This window comes from Podarcis tiliguerta (assembly GCF_965153285.1).
Source record: "Podarcis tiliguerta genome assembly, chromosome: 8".
In the NCBI taxonomy this organism is placed as follows: Eukaryota; Metazoa; Chordata; class Lepidosauria; order Squamata; family Lacertidae; genus Podarcis; species Podarcis tiliguerta.
In genome coordinates, this window is record NC_139541.1 from 27,434,591 (window position 1) to 27,456,774 (window position 22,184).

At 42.8% G+C, this 22,184-nt stretch overlaps 1 protein-coding gene across 1 annotated transcript in view; it reads left to right on the top strand.

The window, feature by feature from the left end:
• RHPN2 (rhophilin Rho GTPase binding protein 2) overlaps positions 1 to 22,184 on the top strand; it is a 47,945-nt gene that overhangs the window by 6,729 nt on the left and 19,032 nt on the right. The window contains exons 3-7 of the mRNA XM_083454584.1: positions 12,541 to 12,656; positions 14,958 to 15,086; positions 17,566 to 17,641; positions 20,953 to 21,030; positions 21,667 to 21,791. Coding sequence (XP_083310710.1) covers positions 12,541 to 12,656; positions 14,958 to 15,086; positions 17,566 to 17,641; positions 20,953 to 21,030; positions 21,667 to 21,791 — 524 coding nt within the window. The remainder of the gene's footprint in view (positions 1 to 12,540; positions 12,657 to 14,957; positions 15,087 to 17,565; positions 17,642 to 20,952; positions 21,031 to 21,666; positions 21,792 to 22,184) is intronic.

Below are 22,184 nucleotides of genomic sequence, written 5' to 3' on the forward strand. Positions count from 1 at the left end.
CTAGCAGGGCTGCCTTGTCCATAATAGTGTCTCATAGCTGTCAACGCTTTCCTTTTTTTAAAAGGGAAATTCCCTTATTCCGAATAGGATTCCTCGTAAGAAAAGGGAAAAGTTGACAGCTAGGAGTGTCTGGACATACAAAAATTCAACAGGGACAGATGTCCCCAGCAGGGAACTGTTATGCTGGGAACAGCTGTTAGCTCTTATCAGAGGAAATACTGAGAGAAAAAGAGAGCACAGTCCTACACATGTTTACTCAAAAATAACTGCCACTGTGTTCAGTGAGGCTTTCTCACAAGTAAATATATATAGGATTGTAGCCACAAGTACATAGGCATAGCCAAGGGGGGGGGGGGCAGGGAAGGGCCCTGCCCCCCTAAATAAATAAAATTCAATAAAAATGCATAGCAGATTGACGTTCTTCCCCACCGCCAACAAAAGGTCTGTCCCACCTAACAAAAATCCTGGCTACGCCCATACATAAGTAACTGCTAACATTTACCAAATGAAAAAATAATTTGTTTGTATCCAACCAAATCCTGCCTTCTATTTTTGTTAGTGTTTGTCTTTATGTGGAAGTTATTCACATTGAACTCAATAGTACCTACTCCCAGTTTTTATTGGTTGGGAATTTTTTAATGTTTATGTTTTATTATGTTTTTATATGTGCTGGAAGCTGCCCAGAGTGGCTGGGGAAACCCAGCCAGGTGGGTGGGGTAGAAATAAATAAGTTGTTGTTGTTTATTTTATTGCAATAAAATTAACAAACTATAATACTCCCAGTTTTTAAGTGTACATAGTATTGCAACTTTCACCTTCATAACATATTTTTTTCTAATGCTTAGAGAGCCCATAGTTTTATATTTCAAAACTGTGTGTGAGAGAGACAAATCTATTGCCCTCAAAATTTCAGAAGGTAGAAACTCATTATAGAGTAGGATTTATTCAATCCTATTATAAAACAAGGAAGCTGTTATTATACCATCCAAATAGGTACAACTTGATAGTTTGCCGCAGTGTTAGGTACTAATTTGGTACATTCCAGCACTAGGTACATCTAAGTAAGAAAACAAGTAGTAAGCAACCTCATTAATAGATTGGATGGCATGGTGTATTCCTCCCATTTTGGAGACTGATGCAATTATCAGAATCTGATACAGAAGTGACCTCTGACCTTTGCTACTCTTGTACTTTTAGATGGGAATCACAGCCTCTTAAAAAAATGTAGCATTGTCTCCACCACCACCTCACCACCCCTTGCGGAAAATAAACTTGGCAGGGATTTCCAGAAGCCAGCTCAGCTTAATTTTTTACTAAAGCTTGCGTGTCTGCAGTTTGCAGACCAAACCAAGTGGGTGGTTTAGTGAACTAAAGTAAAGGTTTCTTTAGTGCAAGCAGTTGTTTTTTAAAAATTAAGTATTGCAGAAATGCACATTTCTAGACTCGCCCTCATGCCGTGGGATCCACAAGCCGTTTCAGCAGGGGCGCTTGGGCTCAAAGCTGAGCCCAGGAGATGCAACTGTAGGTCAGTGGTAGAGCACTAACTTTGCATACAGAGACGCACAGGTTTGATCCCTGGCGTCTCCAGTTAAACTGGTCAGGTTTATTGTGTGTATGGGGGAAAGACCCTGTATGGAGAACTGCTGCAAGTCAGAGGAGATGTTACTGGGAAAGGTGGACAAATTATTTGACCCTGTAAAAGGTGGCTTCTTGTGTCCCAGTCGGGGAATGTTTGAAACTCCATGATGCAGTCTCCACCTTGAGGCTAAGCAGGTCTGGGTCAGGTCTGGTCAATGCCAGAATGAGTTCCATGGAAGAAAGATGGGTTATAAATAAACAAAGTGGATCACAACTATAGCTTTGGTAAAATGGCTTGCAAACTTGATTACAGTGTGAACACCCCTTCCCCTCAAACATTATTCTAACTCTGATGGGTTGTGAAGCTGAAACTTGAGTTAACTTTAACTAAAAACAGCTAATAAAGGGAACTGCTGGCCCCAGGCTTGTAAAGGGAAAGCTATTCAAAAGGAAACAGGATAAGGCATTTTAGATTAGGGCATTTTTCAGCCGGTTAAGAGCCTGACAATACAGCAGCTAGCCCCAGGTGAGTACTTAAAAGGTTTGTAAACCTCTCCCTGCATATCAGATTACCCAGGTTAAATTTAGGGCACTTCTGAAAAACTGGCAGCTCATTTTGTGAGCTCCCAACAGGTTTCATCAGGTGCCTCATCAGAAAGTTATGTAAGTGCTGCTGTATGTGCGTGACTGAACCCTCTGCCCTTTTACAATGATTCTATGTAACATACCATCAGACCTAATAATGTGTAGATAGGGAACAATTTCCATTTTAAATAGTGGCTTCATCAGAATTCCTGCATAGAAAACACTTTGGTCTAGGAAGATTTAGGTAAAGGTAAATGTAAATGACCCCTGGATGGTTAAGTCCACTCAAAGGTGACTATGGGGTGCGACACTCATCTCACCTCAGGCTGAGGGAGCAGCTTTCCAGGTCATGTGTCCAGTATGACTAAACCGCTTCTGGTGCAATGGGACACCATGATGGAAACCAGAGCACACGGAAACGCCATTTACCTTCCTACCACAGCGGTACCTATTTATCTACTTGCACTAGTGTGCTTTCAAACTGCTAGGTCAGCAGAAGCTGGGACATTTCCCTGTAGGAAAATGTATCCAACCTCAGCCCTGGGCAGATGTTATTTTCTAGTAATTGGGGGAGGCAGAGTTCCGCCATCTTCGCATATTCTATCTTCTATTTCTTCATGAGAGTTGTGGAACCTGGGGACAACATTCTAGCCACCATGTGCTGTATTGGAGCATTTAACTACGAAGACCCAAGTTCAAATCCCTGCTCAGCCACAGAGATTTGATGTGGGTTTTCTGGAAAAGTTCGAATTTTAACATTTTCAATTTTCATCTGATTTTTTTTCATGCCCTACAGCAGGGGTGGGAACAGGATCCAATCTGTGGGCCAGATCCTTATCTCTTGCACCCAGACAACTTTGAAGCCATCTGCCTGTCATTCACCTGACATGATAATTGTGGCTGACAACTGTCAAAGCTTAATGGCAGTTGTCATACCTGCCAGTCAGCTGAACCTCATTCAAAGCCTTGCTTTCGCCACTCATTCAAAGCCTATGCTTTCGCATAATCGTTAGCAAGGATCATGTTAAAAAATAATCTAGGCTGATTTGTTTGCATATCTCATTAGAATCATGTATATGACAACTGAAGTGATGCAAATGGCAGAGGTGGTGTTCTTGCTGTGGATTGGGCAGAGTCTTTTCATAGCCATCAGAAGCAATCCTGATGTCTGGAAAAAAACATCCCCACCTGCCTCTTACAGTAAATCACGTGTAGTCATGTTATGTTGTACCAAATGTTCCTAACAAAAATATCCAAGTTTCAGAATGGTAGCAATCAAATATAAAAATTGTCAGTAGAAACATTTGCATCAATAGAGCATTAATAACTGTATCAGTCATTGCATAGGAGAAGTCTACAGTCAGTTGTGTATTGGGAAGGAAACTTTGGACAAAATTTAGCTATGGCTCATGCAGAGCTAGTCACTGAACTGATGGTGTCCTTATTAGGGGCTTTGAAAGTGGTAAAAGGTAACAGAGGAGGTGAGCTTTAAAGAGTTATCCAGAAAAAAAAAGAAATATGTGCCCAATAAATGTTGAGATAATCTTAAAGCCAACAGTTGCATGTTCTCATATGGCCAAAAAAAAAAAAAAAAAAAAAAAAAAAGCCATGCTTTTAAAAGTAACCCAGTTTTGTTTTTCTTATGTAGATATGGTTGAGTATGAGATACAGTGGTACCTCGGGTTACATATGCTTCAGGTTACAGACTCCGCTAACCCAGAAATAGTGCTTCAGGTTAAGAACTTTGCTTCAGGATGAGAACAGAAATCGTGCTCCGGCGGCACGGCAGCAGCGGGAGGCCCCATTAGCTAAAGTGGTGCTTCAGGTTAAGAACAGTTTCAGGTTAAGTATAGACCTCCGGAACGAATTAAGTACTTAACCCGAGGTACCACTGTAGTTGCGAATTTGTCTTCAGGGAGGAAGCTTAAAATCTATCTCGCATGAACTTTCAAGCATTGGCAAATGTAGGCAAGAGGTGCCATTCATTGCAGCCCTGTGCCTGTTGGAGCAGATAGCTGAATGATTAATCACAGGGCATGACATGGCTGCATGGACAGTAGCTCCACCGTGATGTACAAACACGCTCACCAGCAAGAAGCTGGAGCTGCTGACTTCCTTATTACTAGGTACGCAGCTATATATTTAGATGCAGGCAAGTGAGAAATTGACTCTGGAGAATGAGGGCTTTGAACATTTGTGACCAGTCTTCCTCTTCACGTGGACAGTGCAAGTGCCAATGGGTGGGAAATGTTGAGTGCATTCCCCACATTTAGAAGAAAAAGAAAACCTGTGCAAAGGAAAACAAGCTTTGCCTCAAATTCTGTTTGACTTTCTTATTTGCATTGCTCAGTTGAAACAGCTGGCAAGTGATATTATTAACGTTTTTCTTAGTGTGGATTCAATAATTAAGACACACTTTTTGATCACATTTAATTCCACCTTCATTTTTCCTGTGGTTTCTTTGCATTTGATTAAGTACTTTGGGAAGACTTTTAGAAATTTCACTTAAACCCCCTATAAAGGTATGTTAGAAAAATGCTTCTTTTCCTATAGTGTTCCTCTTTTGAGCTCTGGAGGAAGCAAAGACATGAGAAAAGGGAATTCTTTCCTGATTTTTTTAAAGTCACAATGTTCCCTTTTACTTATAGAGCAGAATATCAACCCGATACTGCTGGCAAAACAATCTCATGTAAGAAAGAGACAGAGAGAGAAAGGTGCATAGTTCTACAAGTTATAAAGCAAAGACTTCTAGTGAATTGTGTGTGACATATTCAGGATGGGTGGCCTGCGACAAATCATTCACTGTTTTCTTTTTATTATCTGTGAAGCAGTAGTCCTAGTGACCTTTCTCACAGTGGAATTCAAGAAGAGCCATGTTGCATTGACCCCCCCCCCCACAAGGCATGTATATTCCAACATTTCTCTTTCCAACAGCAACCAGCCATATGTTTTTGGAAAGCCCATGAGCAGGACGTACCTGCACCCACTGCCCCTGCTTCGCCCCTTCCCAGCATCTGACAGACACCCATAGACTTCCTTGGAAGCTGGACCCTGTGCAACCAGCTTCCACGAAACCCTATAGAGAGATTTGCATTCATAGGCTTTCCTCCTTCTGGTATCCATGACCAATGCGTGGACATCAGAGGTGAGCCAAAGGAAGCCATGTGACTCAGAGGTGAGGTCAGCAGTGTGATCATTGCCCCTAGTAACTAGGTCAGGACCCCTTCACATGCACAATGTGTGGAGCGGTCTAAAATATTGAAGAGATCCAGGCTAGAAATGCTACAGGGAACAGGTGCTTTAGTGTAGGTTGAGCTGCTGCAGGTTGTGTGGAAGCCCAAACGGAAATGACCCAGCTTCATTTTAGGAATGTGTTTGTTTGCCTGCTTTTTGAAAAATTGAAAAGGAAAGAGAACTTTTTGTCCTTTCCCTTGTCAATGATTATACAGAAAGAGGAAGCTCTTAAATGGACCTCTATCTTTTTTTGAACATTCACCCATGCCTTTAAAGATGTAAATACAGGAAGTCTGGGCAGAAGGCTAATGTCAGCTGTACCTGCCAATTTTTATTTACACAGTCTCATGGAGTTTTCATATTTTTATCTAAGGCAGGCACAGGTAACTTGTGGCTCTTCAGATGATAATAATAATAATAATAATAATAATAATAATAATAATAATAATAATAATAATAATTTATTTATATCCCGCCCTCCCCATCCGAAGCCGGGCTCAGGGCGGCTAACAACAATAAAATAAAACAACATTCTAAAATCATTTCATTATAAAATTAATTCAAATCAAATTGATGGCAACCATTGGGCTAGAGTTCTGTGAAGATTGCCAAAGGAAGGAGTCATAAATGGATTACAGTTCCCAGCATCCCTAGCTATTGGCTAGGCTAGCTGCTGGGGCTGCTGGGAGTTGGGAGACAAACAGTGTCTTGAGAGCCACAGGTTCCCCATCCCTAATCTAATGGGATCCACCATTGGTTCCCTCTCTCTTTGCTTAAGGGCTCTCTGCTTGTCTAATTTTATGTCAATATCGACAGCCTGATAAAAGTGTGCATATGCAAACCATCTTACAGATTCCAAGCTTTTCCCGGCCTTTCTGCCTGGGAACCTGGAGGTATTCCTGCATTGCCTCTGGTGATTGATTGAAAGGCTTTTAACAGGCCCCAGTCAAGCTTGTGTTGGCAAGTTTGCCTCAGGCCTCTATGCTGTGATCCACCTTCTGGCTGTCACAAATATGTATCAGATTTATGTAACTGTTATGTGCTGTGTACACACAGAAGGTGGTTATATATTAACTGCTGTTTTTTAATAGCCATTCAGCCCAATTCTACTTGTACACAGAGGTTCCCTATTATGTTCAGTGACACCATTCTGTGATAGGAATACATTGTCTTGCTGGCTCAGACTGAGGCCCATCTAATTCAGCATTCTTGTTTCAAACAATGGCCAGCCACATGCCCTCTTGGGCCCAGGATATTTTGTTGCCTGAGGTGAAAGACTAGATGGCCCACCACCACCCTGTGATAGGAATTTTATGGTCTTAGATATATGGTAATGTTCATAAGTGTACCAACCAAGCACATAAATAGATCAGCAAAGGAAGACCAACCTGGAACCATTCTCATTCCTAAACTGACCAAATGTTTTCTCTGCAAGGTCAAAGTGGGAAACCTCCCCATTGTCTCTTTCCTCACAAATCCTGTCTTAAGGACACATTTGAGATATGAATAGGGTGTGAGCCTGTGACCTGGCCCAGGAACTAAGTATTTATCACTACAAAAGAATGGCCGGGCTCCCCAGGCAATCCAATCAAGTAACCTGCCAGACAACAACAGGAGAAAAACAATATTCAATTTTCTGTTTTAGACTGCCTTTTCTGTGATGTAGGTGTGATGTATCTGAGGGGCGGTCTTACGTTACACCCCTTCTGTGATGTATGTATGATGTTTCTGGGGGTGGTCTTGATCTACAGGGTGGCAATTTCAAAAGTCTTTATAAGGCCTTGCACAGCATTTTTCTGGGTCCCTCCTCTCTCCTGCGGGTGAGGGGAGCACTGTGTTGCAACAGTTCAATAAAGATCAAGCTTACTAGCTGCTTTGCTTCTCAATATTCTCTGGTTGGCCTCTGTTATTCTCTCCTACCAATAGGGAACCTATGTAAGGACTCTATATGGGCTCTTGGATACCCCATAAGGGAAAAGGGCAATTTTTGTTTACAACAACCCCACATACATAAGCCCCACAGTTGGAGGGTGCCCTGCAGGGCGTTAGCCCAACTGTATGCTTGATGTAGGAGCTCTATAGCTGGACCAACCATAGAGATGGCTGTCCAATCTCTGAAGACACCCAGGAAGGGAGAGCCCACTGCCTTGCTATGTAGCCATTCCTATGGTTGAATGAACAGTCTCCTTCCTCCCATAAAATTGTTGGATCCTTCTGTTTTTTACAAGCCATCCAAGCTAGTAGCAATTACCACATTTTGGGGTAGTGAAGTAGTATCACTCTGGTGATATTTTGCATGAAGAATCAATTCCTTTCATCGGTTTCCTTGAGTAACTGAATTTTTCAACAGACATGGGAATGTAGAGGATACAAGCAAAGGGGTTAATGGAGCTCCTTGTCTGAGGAAACCTTTTTGTATTTGTGAGTTTTTGCTGTGTCAGTGTTTGTTTGCTCTGGAGGTAGGACAGTAATACAGGGTGGAGCAGAATGCCTTGCTTTAACCATAGAGGCACACCCAGATTCAACTCTGTTTCAACTTCTCTGTGCCATTAACATGCATCTCACCTTATCAGTTGTCAGCTTATCATGACATCATTTGAAATATCTCATCTACCGGCAGCACTGAATACATTCAGTACTGTACTCCTTCCGCTGAATAATCTGGCAATCAGAGCTTTGTTAATGATGTCACAATTGCAGCTTCCAATTTTGAAATCCAACACTGTCAGTGTTTAATGGAAAGTCTGTGTGGAAATGGATGGGTATATCTGGCTTCTGTTTTGTGCAAGTACAAGGTGTTACATCTTTTGCTTTTCCAGATTTGCTAGCAGCACTATCAATTATCACATTAGGCAGTTAGGAGTGGGATATTGCCTAAGCAGGGTCAGCTTATTGCTAACTTCTGAGAGCCCCGGCTATGAAGCAATCTGTACACTTGAAAAATAAATACGTGAATACTGGCGGTTTATGTCTCTCTCTCTCTCTCTCTCTCTCTCTCTCTCTCTCTCCCTCTCTCCAGGTGAAATCAGTTGCACAACAGCCAGACTCTTCCCTCCTGCCCCTGTTTGCAGAATAAGAATCTTAAGGGCAGCTTTTAAGTATTTTGGGCTGCTAGAATTCCAGTATATATCTATTCTTACAATAAATGTGGGATCTACATCAGGGGTGAGGAATCTGTGGCCCTCCAGGTATTGTTGGAAGGCCAGTGCCTCTCAGTGCCAGGCAGCTTGGCAAATGGTCATATATGGTGGTTGTTGTTGTTGTTCCACAACATCTAGAGGGCTATAAACACAGGGAGATCCGCCCAGATGCATCTAAGCCCAGTGCCACCTAGTGATTAAACTCTGATTACCCTTTCCTCTGAGGCATTGTGGGCAAGGTCACCAGGAAAGTTCTGGTGCCATCACCGTGATGGTGGCAAACTGCTTCCCCCACCCCCTTTTTCAGATAATGCTAAATAGTAAAGGGACCCCTGACCATTAGGTCCAGTCGTGACCGACTCTGGGGTTGCGGCGCTCATCTCGCTCTATAGGCCGAGGGAGCCGGCATTTGTCCGCAGACAGGTCATGTGGCCAGCATGACTAAGCCGCTTCTGGCGAACCAAAGCAGCACACAGAAATGCCGTTTACCTTCCTGCTGGAGTGGTACCTATTTATCTACTTTCACTTTGATCTGCTTTCGAACTGCTAGGTTGGCAGGAGCAGGGACCGAGCAATGGGAGCTCACCCCGTTGCGGGGATTCAAACCACCAACCTTCTGATCAGCAAGTCCTAGGCTCTGTGGTTTAACCCACAGCACCACCTAGTAGTTTGCTGCTATTACAGAAAACTGGCACAGGTGCTAAGCAAGACCTGGAGTGCCCACATCACTACTTTGCTTTGCAGCTAGCAGACAGTTGAGCTGGGGTAGGCAGCAGTGGCATACAATGATTTGTCACTGAATGGAGGGATGGGGCAACACAAGCCGCTGTGCCTCCCAGCCTGCTGCCTGAGCCATGTAGCTTCACATTGTTCATGGTAGGGCTGGCCCTGCTCACCCTGATCCTTCTTTGGCTAGAGATGTTGGGGATTCACTTGGGAAAGTGTGTGCTCTGCCAGTGAGCTGCACTCCATTACCTATGTTGAAATACGTACAGCAGAGCTTGGATTCAAATTTCTTTTCTCCCTACGGGGCAAGGCCTGAGCATGTAAACTTGAGATTTTTATTGGGTTGAGATTTCCCCCCTGGAAGGAGCGCCTCAAGCAGGCCCACAGATTTTGCATTTCCACTCTCCCTTGTACTTGGTTTCAGAGAGCAAAGCTCATCAGTAACAAGAGATTAATTCACGGTGACATGTTGTTCAGGCAGTTTGGCAAACATGAAGCTTCCTAGAGATGATTATGCAAGTTTTTTGGCCAATTTGCATACATACTCCAACCGTCCCTATTGGTCAGGGACAGCCCCTGTTTTCGCGAACATGTCCCTGGGAAAACTCTGCTCCTGGTTTCCCCCTTCAGGGGCACATCTTATTGAGATTCGGTTAGTGTGAGTTGTGACATTTGACATGCTTCAGGTCTGTGGAAGTTAACATCTCTGTATTGTATCCAACTGACTAAGTCTAGATCCACCTCTTTGAATTAAGGGCATGGATGTATCTGTCTGTCTAATGTGTGCATACACACACATGTGAACTTTAAGGTGCTGGTGAAGCTCAGTTTGAACTGGCAGGCAACTAAATGACCAAACATCTTACTGGTTTTGAGAAAAGTGCTGGGCATTCTGTTATACTTATAGAGTAAATAAATATAGACTTGAGATTTAGCAATGGAAGAGCCATAGTTTTGTGTGATGAGAATGAGCCACGATGAGCCCCTGGCTCATGTAGTATTTCTCTTCTCTCCCACCTCCAGCCCAGCTGTGAAGAGGACTTTGAAAATTTTTGCTTCTGCTTTAGATTTAAATTAACCACAACTTGTTTTGTTGCCCATAGATGCATGCTATGTTTTTGCATGACATCCAAATGTAGTAAATGTGTAATTTGGAATTAGGCAGTAATCACTTGCAATTATGATGGAGGTGTTACTGGCTTGCTCCTCTTTTCATATTTGCAGTGTTGGTGGGTGTGCTTTTCAGACTTCATCAACATCACAGAATGAATTAGTCCCATTAATGAATGAAGAACACCAGGTGATGCTTTTAGTCTCAGCGCCTACGATATATGTTTCTTCCAAGAGCCCTAGCATTTGCTGAAATTGGACTTCATGTGGAGGTTTAGAACACTGTGTTTCCTGGAGAAAAAACTGTTGCAGGATGTGTTGGTGATTAGGCAATTATTCTGTCATTGGGTTAAACAAAGACATGATTTAGACTTAAGACTTTGAATGCTGAACAAGTTATGGAGACAAGGTGCCTAAGCAACCCACCGGCCTTGTGAGAGAGTTATCCTAGGTATTAATCCAAGAAATTGCAACTTAAGCAACAATCCTGTGCAGTGCTGATAGCCAGGTTATGCTAGCTCTAAGAAATGTCCATTTTTTTCTGAAACACTATAGCTAATAGTATATCATGAGTGTTACTAATTTCAGCTAACTCCAGCTCTGTGGAAAGGAAGCAGACTCACCATGAACAGGGTTGCCAATCCACTCTAGACAATATTATTTTTTGTAAATATTTATAAACTGCACTTTCATAAAAAATACAAGCATACAAAATGATAATAAAACACCAGTAACAACATAATACTAGCTGGTAAGAAGAAATCAACATTGCAAGGGCCTCTTTGAATAGTAACATTTTTAGGAGACATCTCAAGGAAGGCAGGAATGATTCTTGCTGAACCTCTACCTGTTTAGGGGGTTCCAACAGGACAGTCCTCAGCCAATCTTTCTCGCAATATCTGCAATGTAGTATCACTCTGAGGCTTTATGGGAAATTAAACTGTTTGTCTGGTGCTGCCAGGTTAGACCCACAGTTGTAAGCCCATATGTGGGGCCTTGCTAGAGGACTTTTGCTATGGGTCCTCTCAAACTGTTCCAAACAAGGCCCCTAAAACTTGAAACAAGCATAAGATACCAGCCTTTTCTTGGTCTCGAGGCCTTGTTCCCATGACTGGGTTTGCTCTTAAACAAACCCTTTTAACTTTGTTCTGCAGTCATAATAATATTTGAACTTCTTATCCACCTGCAAGAGGATTTTGACCACAAAAATGAAAACACTTTATCAATATAGCAGAAGTGGAATGGCTTCTGGTTTTCTTTGTGAGATTGCACCAGGAATGCAAGCAAGACTTTTTAATCTAATCAATATTTTGTAATTGAATGCTGAAGGAAAACACACCCTGTACTATAAGTCCTTATGAAGCTCTCATATACACAGCCATGTTTTCAACCATCTGGAAAGCCAGTACTGGAAAGAGATTTCAAATTTCTATTTGCTAGCATTTTGTTTTATTTAAATGGATTGTTGCTCATTGTTCTGAAAACTTTTGGGATGAAGGGTGGGATATAAATCTTAATAATATTAATACTAATGACCTCCTATTGCTTGAAGCTGCCCACCAACTGCCTTCCTCTTCCAATGTATTCTATTGCCAAGACGGGCGCGGTTGGCAGGGACTGGGGGCAGAGCCTTATTTAGCATAACCCAAGAAAGAAATGTCAGCAGACTTGTAGGCACCCCAAGATTTGCAGAGATATGAAATAAATCTGTGGAAAAAACAACTTCTAAGGGGTGGAAATAGAAACCCCAAACAGCTCAGTGAGGTCTGACTGTTGGAGGGTTTGGAAAAAGAAAGCCAGGAGGGCAAGATGATAGAATGGAGCGTCCTGATCACAAGCACCACACGCTGCAGCATTTTGTTGCAGGCTCCACTTGTTACTGTGTGAGGCATGCTTGGAGTCACAGAAGTATCTGTAGAATATTTATAAAGGACAGAAGCTATTGGCAAAGGCTGCAGAGAGATCTTGGCTTGGGTCAAAGATGCAACTCCCCTTTGCTTCCTCTTTAGTAAGAGGATTGGGAAACACTGTGTTGGATGACATATATGGTTTTTTTTTAATTTAAAAAATGTGGAGATCAGCGTTATCTGCTTTGGGAGGTGTCCATTCATTCTTTAGTTCTTTGCTCATCCACTTTTGATAAATGATGTGTGCTTCTGTAATCCAGGGATGCAACCCTCTTGCGGAGACTGGACGGAGCAAACTGCAGAACCAAAGAGCAGTCCTCAACCAGCAGATACTGAAGGCGGTGAGGATGAGAGCTGGCGCTGAAAACCTCCTCCGGTATGTTCCCACGACTTCCCTCCTCCCTCTGCCCACAGCCCCAGAATGCAGCCTTTGTTCTATCCAACAGGAGCAGCCTCTGATTCCCAGCCAGCTGCCCAGTGACTCCCAACATCTCACGGAAGAAATTGTAGCTGGGAATAATCCTGCATGTAGACTCCATGTAGTATTTTTAGACTTTCATCTATAGGAAATCTGTCTGCTCTAAAAGCTCTCCCTTGCTTTTCTTTTCACGTGTTTTATTTTGTTTAAAAGAAATCACATTTATTTGTGTACTGCCTTTCCATTTAAAACAACTCACTCAGTGTTTACTCCAAACTGCATAACAGAAATAATGAAAAAGCAATCTTACACAGATACAATGTCAGCATTTCTAAGAAACACAATAATAGATAATTTCATAACTATCTTTTGATGCCATAATAATTAATTGAATAAAAATATTTTTCAGCAGTAGGGAGCAGCTAGGATAGCTCAATGCACGATATGATTCCAATATTTCAAACAATTTATTTCATAAATATAATGTAACTTAAGAAAGTTTGTGGATGGAAAGTTTCTCATCCGTTCCTTCTTCATGCAACCTGGCTGGAGGTTTGGAGGCCCTCATTTGCTGAGCAAAGTGGGATCAGGGACCATCCCAAACAAAGTGGCACAGAAGTGGAGTGGGGAGACATTCCTTCCCCAAACTTTCTTAACTTGGGATCCAAGCAGACATCTGAAAGCTGTGCATGTTGCTGTTTGCTATTGGTGTTTGTTAGCCTTGTTTGTTGCTTGTTACACAGCTATTTCCAAAGAACTTGCAGCACATTTTAATAACATAAGCTTACATGAAATACATTATAATGTTGACACATTCATACAAAAACCTATGCAATTTATTTAAAATATGCAAAACAGTCCTTGCCCCAGACAACCTCGGAAAGCTTTGACAATGCAGAAGCAGCAAAAGCAACATTGACATAGTCCATCAAAAGCCTGGACAAAATGTAGCTATTAAAATGACCCCCTTTTATTAAAAGGGATCTAGTTCAGAGTTTTGAAGCTGAAACCATAGCAAAAATATGGGCTAGTCCTGCTTGGAGAAGGTGAAGAGTTAAATTTGCAGCAACCCTTAACAAACTGCAATGCCTTGAATTATTTGAGTGGTGAAATGTGCTTTAAAGTATGATGTGTGTGCAACCTTTGTTGCTAGCAACTCCTCTGTTCCATGCTGTGTCCCTGCACAAAGCGCAGCCTGCCACCATTTTGAAAGAAGTAAACCTTTCACTAAGGCCCTACCTTTAGAGAATGAAGCAGCCGCCCCAAGTGGGAGGGCAGGGATAGCAGAGAGCTGCTCTTCCTGGGGGCCCCTGACCATTTCATTCCGATGGAGGGCTAAGCTGTTTGTGCTGTGTGGCTTGCCCTGTACTCTCTAAACTCTAGCCTGCTGCCCTCACATTCAGTGAAGGATGCAGTCCTGTCACCAGGGTTCAACCGCTGTTCTGGTAGAGCTGTGTGGGTGGCTACTATCTTGCCCTTTTTACCTCAGGTAGCAAAATGTCTTGGGCAAACCCTAAGTGACAGCTTTTAAAAAAAGAAAAAGTGAGGGATGAATTGTAAGTTCTCTCTGCCACTCACCAACATTTGGCGACCTGTCAGCTGTATTTGTGGGCCTTGGCTACAGTGCTTTGGGTCAATGGAAACCATTGCTATTCAAAGCTGCAGTGGAATTGTTAGGCAGGCCTATTGCTTTGTTTGTCTTCTTTGGCTTAACAGTCATAACAATAGTATCTGTGCCACAAATATTGTCTTGAAAGCCATTCCACATTCTTTTCATTTGGCAGTGGGCCATATCAGTTCTGAAACCAGAGGTTTTTTTCATGTCTGTTCTTAAGGGGGAAATCTCAGAAATGTAGAGAATGCCGGTGAGGCCCATTATACAATAAAGAGGCTGTCCTCAAAAGGGTTCTCAAAGGTGCAGCGCATAGTTAAACTATGTAACTAGCTCCCACGGGAGGCAATGATGGTCACCAGCCTAGATGGCTTTAAAAGAGGATTGGACACATTCATTGAGGGAGGTTAAGGCTATCAACAATGGCTAAGCACTTCCTCCACAATAGGATGTAGCAATGCTTTTGAATACCAGCTGCAGGAAGCCGCAGGAGGGGAAAGTGCTCTTGTGTCCGGGTCCTGCTTCCCTTTGGGGGCATCTAGTTGTCCTCTGTGAGAACAAGATGCTGGACTGTGTGGGCCACTGGCCTGATCTAGCTGGCTCTTCTGGTGTTCTGACGTTCGTGTGTGCCTTTTTCTTCCTGGCAGGGCGACAACCAGCAACAAGGTGCGGGAGCAGGTGCTACTGGAACTCAGCTTCGTCAACTCAGACCTGCAGATCCTTAAGGAGGAGCTGGAAGGACTCAACATCTCTGTTGAGGTTTACCAGAACACAGAGTGAGTGGGGGAGGAGCTATTGTAGTATTGTTCCCCAGACACGTATGCTACCTGTGAATGAAAAAAACACACACACAAAAACAAATATTTGTCTGACAGGGGGGGGGGGAATGCAGAGAACAAAGGTGCACAGGAGAGAGGCGAAAATATTCAGTTTGGTCTGGCTGTTGACTGAGGAGATTACAGCGGGTATTTACCTTCCTCCTTGGGAAAGGTATTAAAAGCAATTAATTCTGATCCCTAATCCTCAGAAATGCCTTCGAAGAGCTGGCTTGAATGGGGAGTGGCAGAGAAGGCCAGAACTAACTTCTCCTCTTGGTATTAAGCTGCACAAAGCCAGCAGGCAAATTGGGGCGCTGATTTGCAGTGAAACATTTAATGCCAGGCTTAGCTGTTCTTACCCTTTTCATAGTTATTTGTCCCTCTCATTTAATAATTTCTTCCTCTCCGAAATAAATAAATAAATAAATAAATAAATATTCATTCATTCCTCTCAGGGGTATACATTTTAATTCTCTTAAACTTCAAGCCCATTGTCGGCACTGTCACAAACCTGTATCCCAGCCTGCTTTTTAAAGACAATATACTATAGCTCTGTTGTGCACCCCCCATACTTTTGTTGCTGCTGTTGCTTTGCTTGATTGATCTTAACAGCCCACACTTTAGCATAGATTTAAGGGACATTTTGCAAAAGGTTGTGTGTGCTGCCAGTCAAAATTGAGAAGTTTATTATTTCTCCCACCATGAGCCTGGCATTTCAAAGGGTCACAATGAGAGATTGAATTCCACCCTGCATTCATCTTAGAGCTGGCAGGAACACAGGTGCCCATGGAAATTTGTGCACAAACATGGCAAACTTAATAAAGATGGATCAGAGGGGAATGCCTCAAATCAACAAGCAAAGGGTTCGTTTTAATGTCGTGGTTAATGCCAGGGATTTGGTTTTGATTTCATGTGGTTCCCCCCTCCCTTTCTTTTTTCTCTGAGAGTGGTATGCCTCTGAATAACAATGACTGGTTTTGTAACCCGTTCTGCATCAGGTTGTTTATTTGTACATCAGTGATGAGGAAAAAGAAGGCTGGGAGGAAGGGAGCCTTAAACTACTTTGGCGGACTTGCATTTTTTTATGTGAAAATGCTGAGGGGTTGTATTTAAAAGAAGGCCTACCCTCTTTCACGGAGCCCTTCCCTATGCTAGAGTTGAACAACACAATTGTATTGTATTTGCAGCATTTATACTCCATACTTTAACCAAAAAGGCTGTTTGAGTGGCTTACAAAAAACAGTGTTAAGATGGTTCCTGTCCTCAGGTTCACAATCTAGAAAGCCATGGCACACATAAGAGCACGAGAGCCTGCTGGATCAGGCCAATGGCCCATCTAGTTCAGCATCCTGTTCCCATGGTGGCCAAACAGCAAGCAGGACCTCAGCACAAGAGCCATCTCCTCTCCTGTGGTTTCCAGCAACCAGCATTCAGAAGCCTTGCTGCCTCCAACTGTGGAGGCAAAGCAATAGCCATAATGGATAGTAGCCACAAAGAGCCCTCTCCTCCATGAGGAAAGTGAGGCAGAAGAAGCAATCTCCAGCCAGTGGCTTTATCTCTTGATAAAGAGCAGCCCCCCCCCTCTCCCTGAAGCTCTCTTCCCAGATCAGATTCAGGAGTGGAGCTGGTAACAATGTCCAGACTGGGAGAATATGGCAGCTCCTGCCTCACAGTCCTTCTCTCAGGCAGAGCCGGCTTGATGGCAATTGAAATCATCACAGAATGATGGAGTCGCCCTTCTCCCTTGTCAGTGTCAGTGCTGGCTCTAGCTGGCTCACCCTCCCTTGAAATGCTGCCCCCTCCCCCCCGCAATTGGATTCAGGAGCTGAGTTGGTGACAGCAACAGAACTGGTGACACACATACACCCATGGGTGTCCATAGAGGCCTTACTTGGTGCCTGCCGGGTCCCCTTTCCTTGCTGAAACTAGGCTTTGAAAGAAGTGTTCTGTTCACCATTAGAATAGGCTGAGTGGCATGTGTGCTTGGTGGCATGGAGTGGGTGGTGCCCACAGCAGTTCCCCCATTTTGTAAGTGTGGTCTCAGGCTTATAAAAGGTGGGCGACCCCTGAACCAGGAGGTCAACCTTAAGAGAGGTCTGCCTATGAATGTCTGCCTATGTTTAACTCATTGCATGGCCTTGGGCAAGTCACTTCAACTTTCATCTCCCTCTTCTTTGAAATGGAAAGGATCACTGCCCACTGAAGCAGTTTGTTGCTAGGGTGAAGGAAGAGTTTGCAAACCACTTTTTGGTTTGCTTGCTTTTAAAATGATGCAATTGAGCCTATTGGGGTGTAGGTGTCAAACAAGCTAGTCTACACTTATGGGTACTATATAGAGGTTCACAGAACAACCACTTTCCTACATCAATTTGCGGTTTTTGAAAAGTTGGGGGAGGGGAAGTTGGATCTTAATCATCTTCTTTTTTTTTTAACACAGGGAGGCTTTTAGCATTCCTCTGATACCACTTGGCTTGAAAGAGACCAAAGAGGTTGACTTCGCAGTTCCTTTGAAGGTAGCGTTTCTACTAAGCAACTTTTAGTAGCAATATTTTACACCGGCAGGAAAAAGTATACACTGCAGATGTTGGGGTGATAAGACAGATTCAAATTCTCATTATGACTTAATTTGCTCTCCAGGGAAATGCTTCAAGAGAGATTTACAAGTCACAAAAGTTGGTTTAGGTTTACAATAAAAACCTTGATTCGACAGTGAATCTCAGGGTTTAATTGTTAAGAAAAATCTTGTAAATTTATTACTTCCACCTAGATTATTTCTAGCTCTTATGGTTAAGAGAACTTAAAAAAAAAAAAGTTGCATGTTTTAAATTCCAAGAGCAGATTACAAATATGGGCCAGGCATTACCTTGTCTTTTGAGAAAAACAATAATATCTCATTCATGCTGTCATAACATTAAAATTGCACATTCTTTGTGGTTCTTCTACTGTGCTAGTCCCACTGTGTCCAGAGACTGCGGTGGAGGCACTAGCGAAGAGCCATTTCTTTAGGAATATGGAGAGATGTTTTGCCCATTTTTGCCCATAGGGGTCTTTCCTACCCTTATCAAATGTTACTGTGAGATACTGGATTTTCTCTCCTGCAGAGATGTGCAAGTCCACATGCATGAGCATTAATACACCACATAATGCACAGCCTGCCAGTCCCCAGACTGGGTAGGCTCATTTTACGCAGCTGATAACAGATTGTAGGCACTTGTGCTATTTGAAGATATATTTATGTGAAAGAACAAACCCCTTCCTTGGTTTTTAAATCAGCTCAAGACTGGCTGTTGCAGAGTAAATCAAAGCAGCATGAGGAACATGACTTGGGTCAATGGTCATATTCAGACAATCCTATTTTGCTTCATTATGCTGAACTATAGAAAACCCTTTTGGCTGCACAATCAGTTTCATTGCACGATCTGGCAAACCTAGATGTCATCCATGAACTATAGTTTGCCGCTGGGTGATATCCAATGTTATTTGCACAATACTAACTTGGGTCCATTAATTTCAATGGGTTGCTATCAATGTAGCATTAAGCAGATTGTTTCATTAGTGAAAGGATTTCTCCATGCACAATGGAGCAATCTACCTCTCTCTTCCCCCTGTATGTCCTCTGTAAATCTGTTCTGGGACTTCCCCCAACTCTCTGGAGCAGATGGTGGAAGGCACACACAGGGGGAGGACTCTCATTGTGCTGGTGCCCAGTGGGTTTACTTTAAGTAGAACTTCATTGGTTACAACCCATTGTGTCCAAAATTGTAGTCAACAGCTTTGGGATGAGCCAGGGTGCTAAGCTATGGTTTAAAGTAGCCTTAATATCCTGACTTGTTTCAAAGCCCTTAACTTGTTGGTTTGGGTGACATTTAATGGAAGACTTCTTGGCAGAAGCCTGTTTGCCAGGATCATGCAAAGGTAGGAATGAAGGGACTGCAGATGTTGAAATCTAAATGCAGCCACTATGAGGTTGGGGTGAGGGCAGTGAGTGTAACACGTTGGAGGCCATTGGTAGCCCTGCAGTGTAATAACCTAGATAAGGGCCCCAGAGTTCTGAGATGACCAAGGCTGGTTTGTTGGCCTGTAGTTTTTAGTGAGTGGTAGACAGGTTTAACTGGCTTTACTGCATGATCGTTGTGAGGTTTTATGGTTCTCTTTCCTAGACTGATCTCCTGATCTGCTTTTATGTGTGTGTATTGCTTTGCTCCACTGAATTGGTGGTATAAAAATTCCCTGTCTGCCCAAAGTAATTCCCACATGCCTTCTTATGAGCCAATCACACACAAGACTGAAGAGCTCTGGTTTTAAATTTTCTTGATACGAGTAAAACACCAAATAAATCTCCACAGAAATCTGAATGGAGAGCAGGCTTTGGCTCAGGCAGGCAGTTGTGACTTTTAATAGACTTTGTTTCAAGTGCTGTGGCTGCTTCTGTGCAGTAAATTAATCACATAAACAACCCCCCTTTTGAAACAGGAAAGAGAGACAGAGAAGGACAGAGAAAGACTTATCAAGATTCTGTCTGGGGCACTAGGGAGCTGGGCAAATATTTACAGCATGAATGAAATCAGGTTCTCCGCCCCTCTCCATGGCCATTCTCTTTCCCTCCAAATGAACCCACCCTCCCACAATGCTATGCACATCTAGGTTTATTCTGCCTATTTACCCCCTGCCCCCTTTCATTTTAAAATGCACAGTCCATTCTCAATAGTATTCTTGTGCCCTGAATGGGATTATGAAACAGATGTGTGTGCAGGAAACCCTGTCTTTGCCAGAGGGCAAAGAAATGTCAGAATTAGGCAACAGACTGATCTTCCCAGCAAACATTTCTAAGGTTTGAAGTTGAGTTTGCTCCCTTTTAACCTGGCCAGTTGTGAATAGTCAGACTTTCAATCTCAGAGGAGCAAAGTGGACATGAAGCAACTTCTAGAATACCCAAGAGTGTAAGAAGAGTCTTGCTAGATCAGACCATCCTCATAGTGCCCAGCCACATGCATCTGGAAAGCCAACAAGCAGGTCATCAAGGTCAAAACACAGTCCTGATGTTGCTCCTCAGCAACTGCTATTCAAGGGTAGGCTGCTTTTAAATGTGAAGGTTCTATACTGGAGAGGGGAACCGGATTTGTATGTGCCCCCTCGTTCCATTCAGTTTGATCATTCCTGTGTTCAGGCAAAGCTACCAGACATCATCATGCTTTATGGCAGTCAGTTCTGCTAATTAATTTTGTGGTGTTGATTTTGCTGGATGACTTAAAATTCTAGTGTGACAGAAGAGAGAGAGAAATTCTCGGTCCACTTCCTCCACCCCAGGTGTGCATACTGTCTAGTCACATACTTCACATACTTCTAATTGTCATTGACAAATACAAAATTGGAAACTGGGTCATCTTTTGCATAGGGGTGGTCATAGCCTTTAAGCAGCAATTTCAATTTTCAGAGTGTGTATATGACATGAGCTTCTCTGGGTGTTTTGTCTCTTAGAATGTGCTGTGGGGATGAAGGTTGTCTTTACTAAGAGATGCTAAACAAATCTCATTCAATGGCCAAGCTTCAGTGTTAGAAACCAGCCCTCAAGGCTTGGGGCTATTCTAAAAATTAGGTGTGGAATTAGGCTTCATAAAGTGTCAAGGATTCTACTTGCTTAAGGTTAGTTACTTTTTGGCAAATGCCAAAAAGTTCAGGGCTACATGTCAGTTCAGGGCTACATGGTCAGCTGAGCTCTTCATTACTTATTGATAGCATTGTCTAAGTTTTTTAAAATACTTGCGCAGCCATGGTGAAGAAATTCAGGATTTGAACTGTACCATGTCTCCTTCATCATTTCCAGGACTTTATTCTGGAACACTACAGTGAAGAAGGTTCTGAATACGAAAATGAAATTGCTGATCTTATGGACTTAAGACAAGTAAGTTAAATCTATTTAGAAAATGGACTTGGATTTTAGGTGTGGTTTTTAAAAAAAACAAAACTGTAGATGAGAACTTAAAAAAAATTGTTTGGATGCAAGACTGGCCCTAGGCGTCTCCCCAAAGAAACATTGGCCACATAGGAACTTGAACTAGACCCTCCCCCCCCAAAACCTGTACCTGTATAAACTATGGACATAGTAGCTGTAATTCCTGCATTGCAGGGGTTGGAGTAGATGATCCTTGGGGTCCCTTCCACCTCTATGATTCTCTAGATGATGGGAGAAATGAGCTCACTCCCAAAAAGTAATTGCCATATTTTAGGTGTTTGCTTGCTATCCATTAGTTTATTACTAGTGCATAATTGGAATTTGGATACCCCCACTGCCTGGATCTTGTGTTCATTTGTACACTGCCTAACAGTGTAGCCATGCTTTGCTTTCATTTGCCTTCACTTTGACCTCACTTTTGTAAGTGTACTCCCAATCATTTAAGAAGCCACTTTGGGCATGACAGAGTGAGCTGTGGCCTATGAAAATGTGTTCAGAACTCTGTAGTAATGTGATGAAGTAAATTCCATTTACATGGCACATGTTGATGACATACCATGGTGAATGTATGTTTTGTATTCTAAGGCCTGCCGTACCCCCAGCAGAGATGAATCGGGAGTTGAGATGTTGATGAGCTATTTTGTTCAGCTCGGCTTTGTAGAGAATAGATTTTTTTCGCCAAGCAGACACCTGGGGATTTTATTTACCTGGTAAGTTCCATTTAGAATGTTGTTAGTGTTGGTTCTAATGCATTGGGAGCACAGCTTTGCAGAGTGGGTTTGAAATTTGACCTGGCGGATTGCAGCCCTGTGTTTCTGGAGGCAAAATGCAAAGCCTCCCATTTGGCCAAAAAAGCTCTTAGCGATCCAGTCAAGCGTTGCAAGGAAGGGGTGTGCTGCTTTTAAGAGAGCAAGAAGAAATGTGCTTTCTAGTTGACAAAGCTCAGCAATTAATGTGTGTTACGTGCCTTGGATTATGAGCATTGTTGACTCTTCGTCAAAGTAAAAAAGAGCCCATCAATGAGCTGGTGCAAATGTAATGCTTGTCAGATGCTTAACTGTAGTTAAGAGGGTTGGGAGTGGGTCTTAAAATTGTCTATTCTT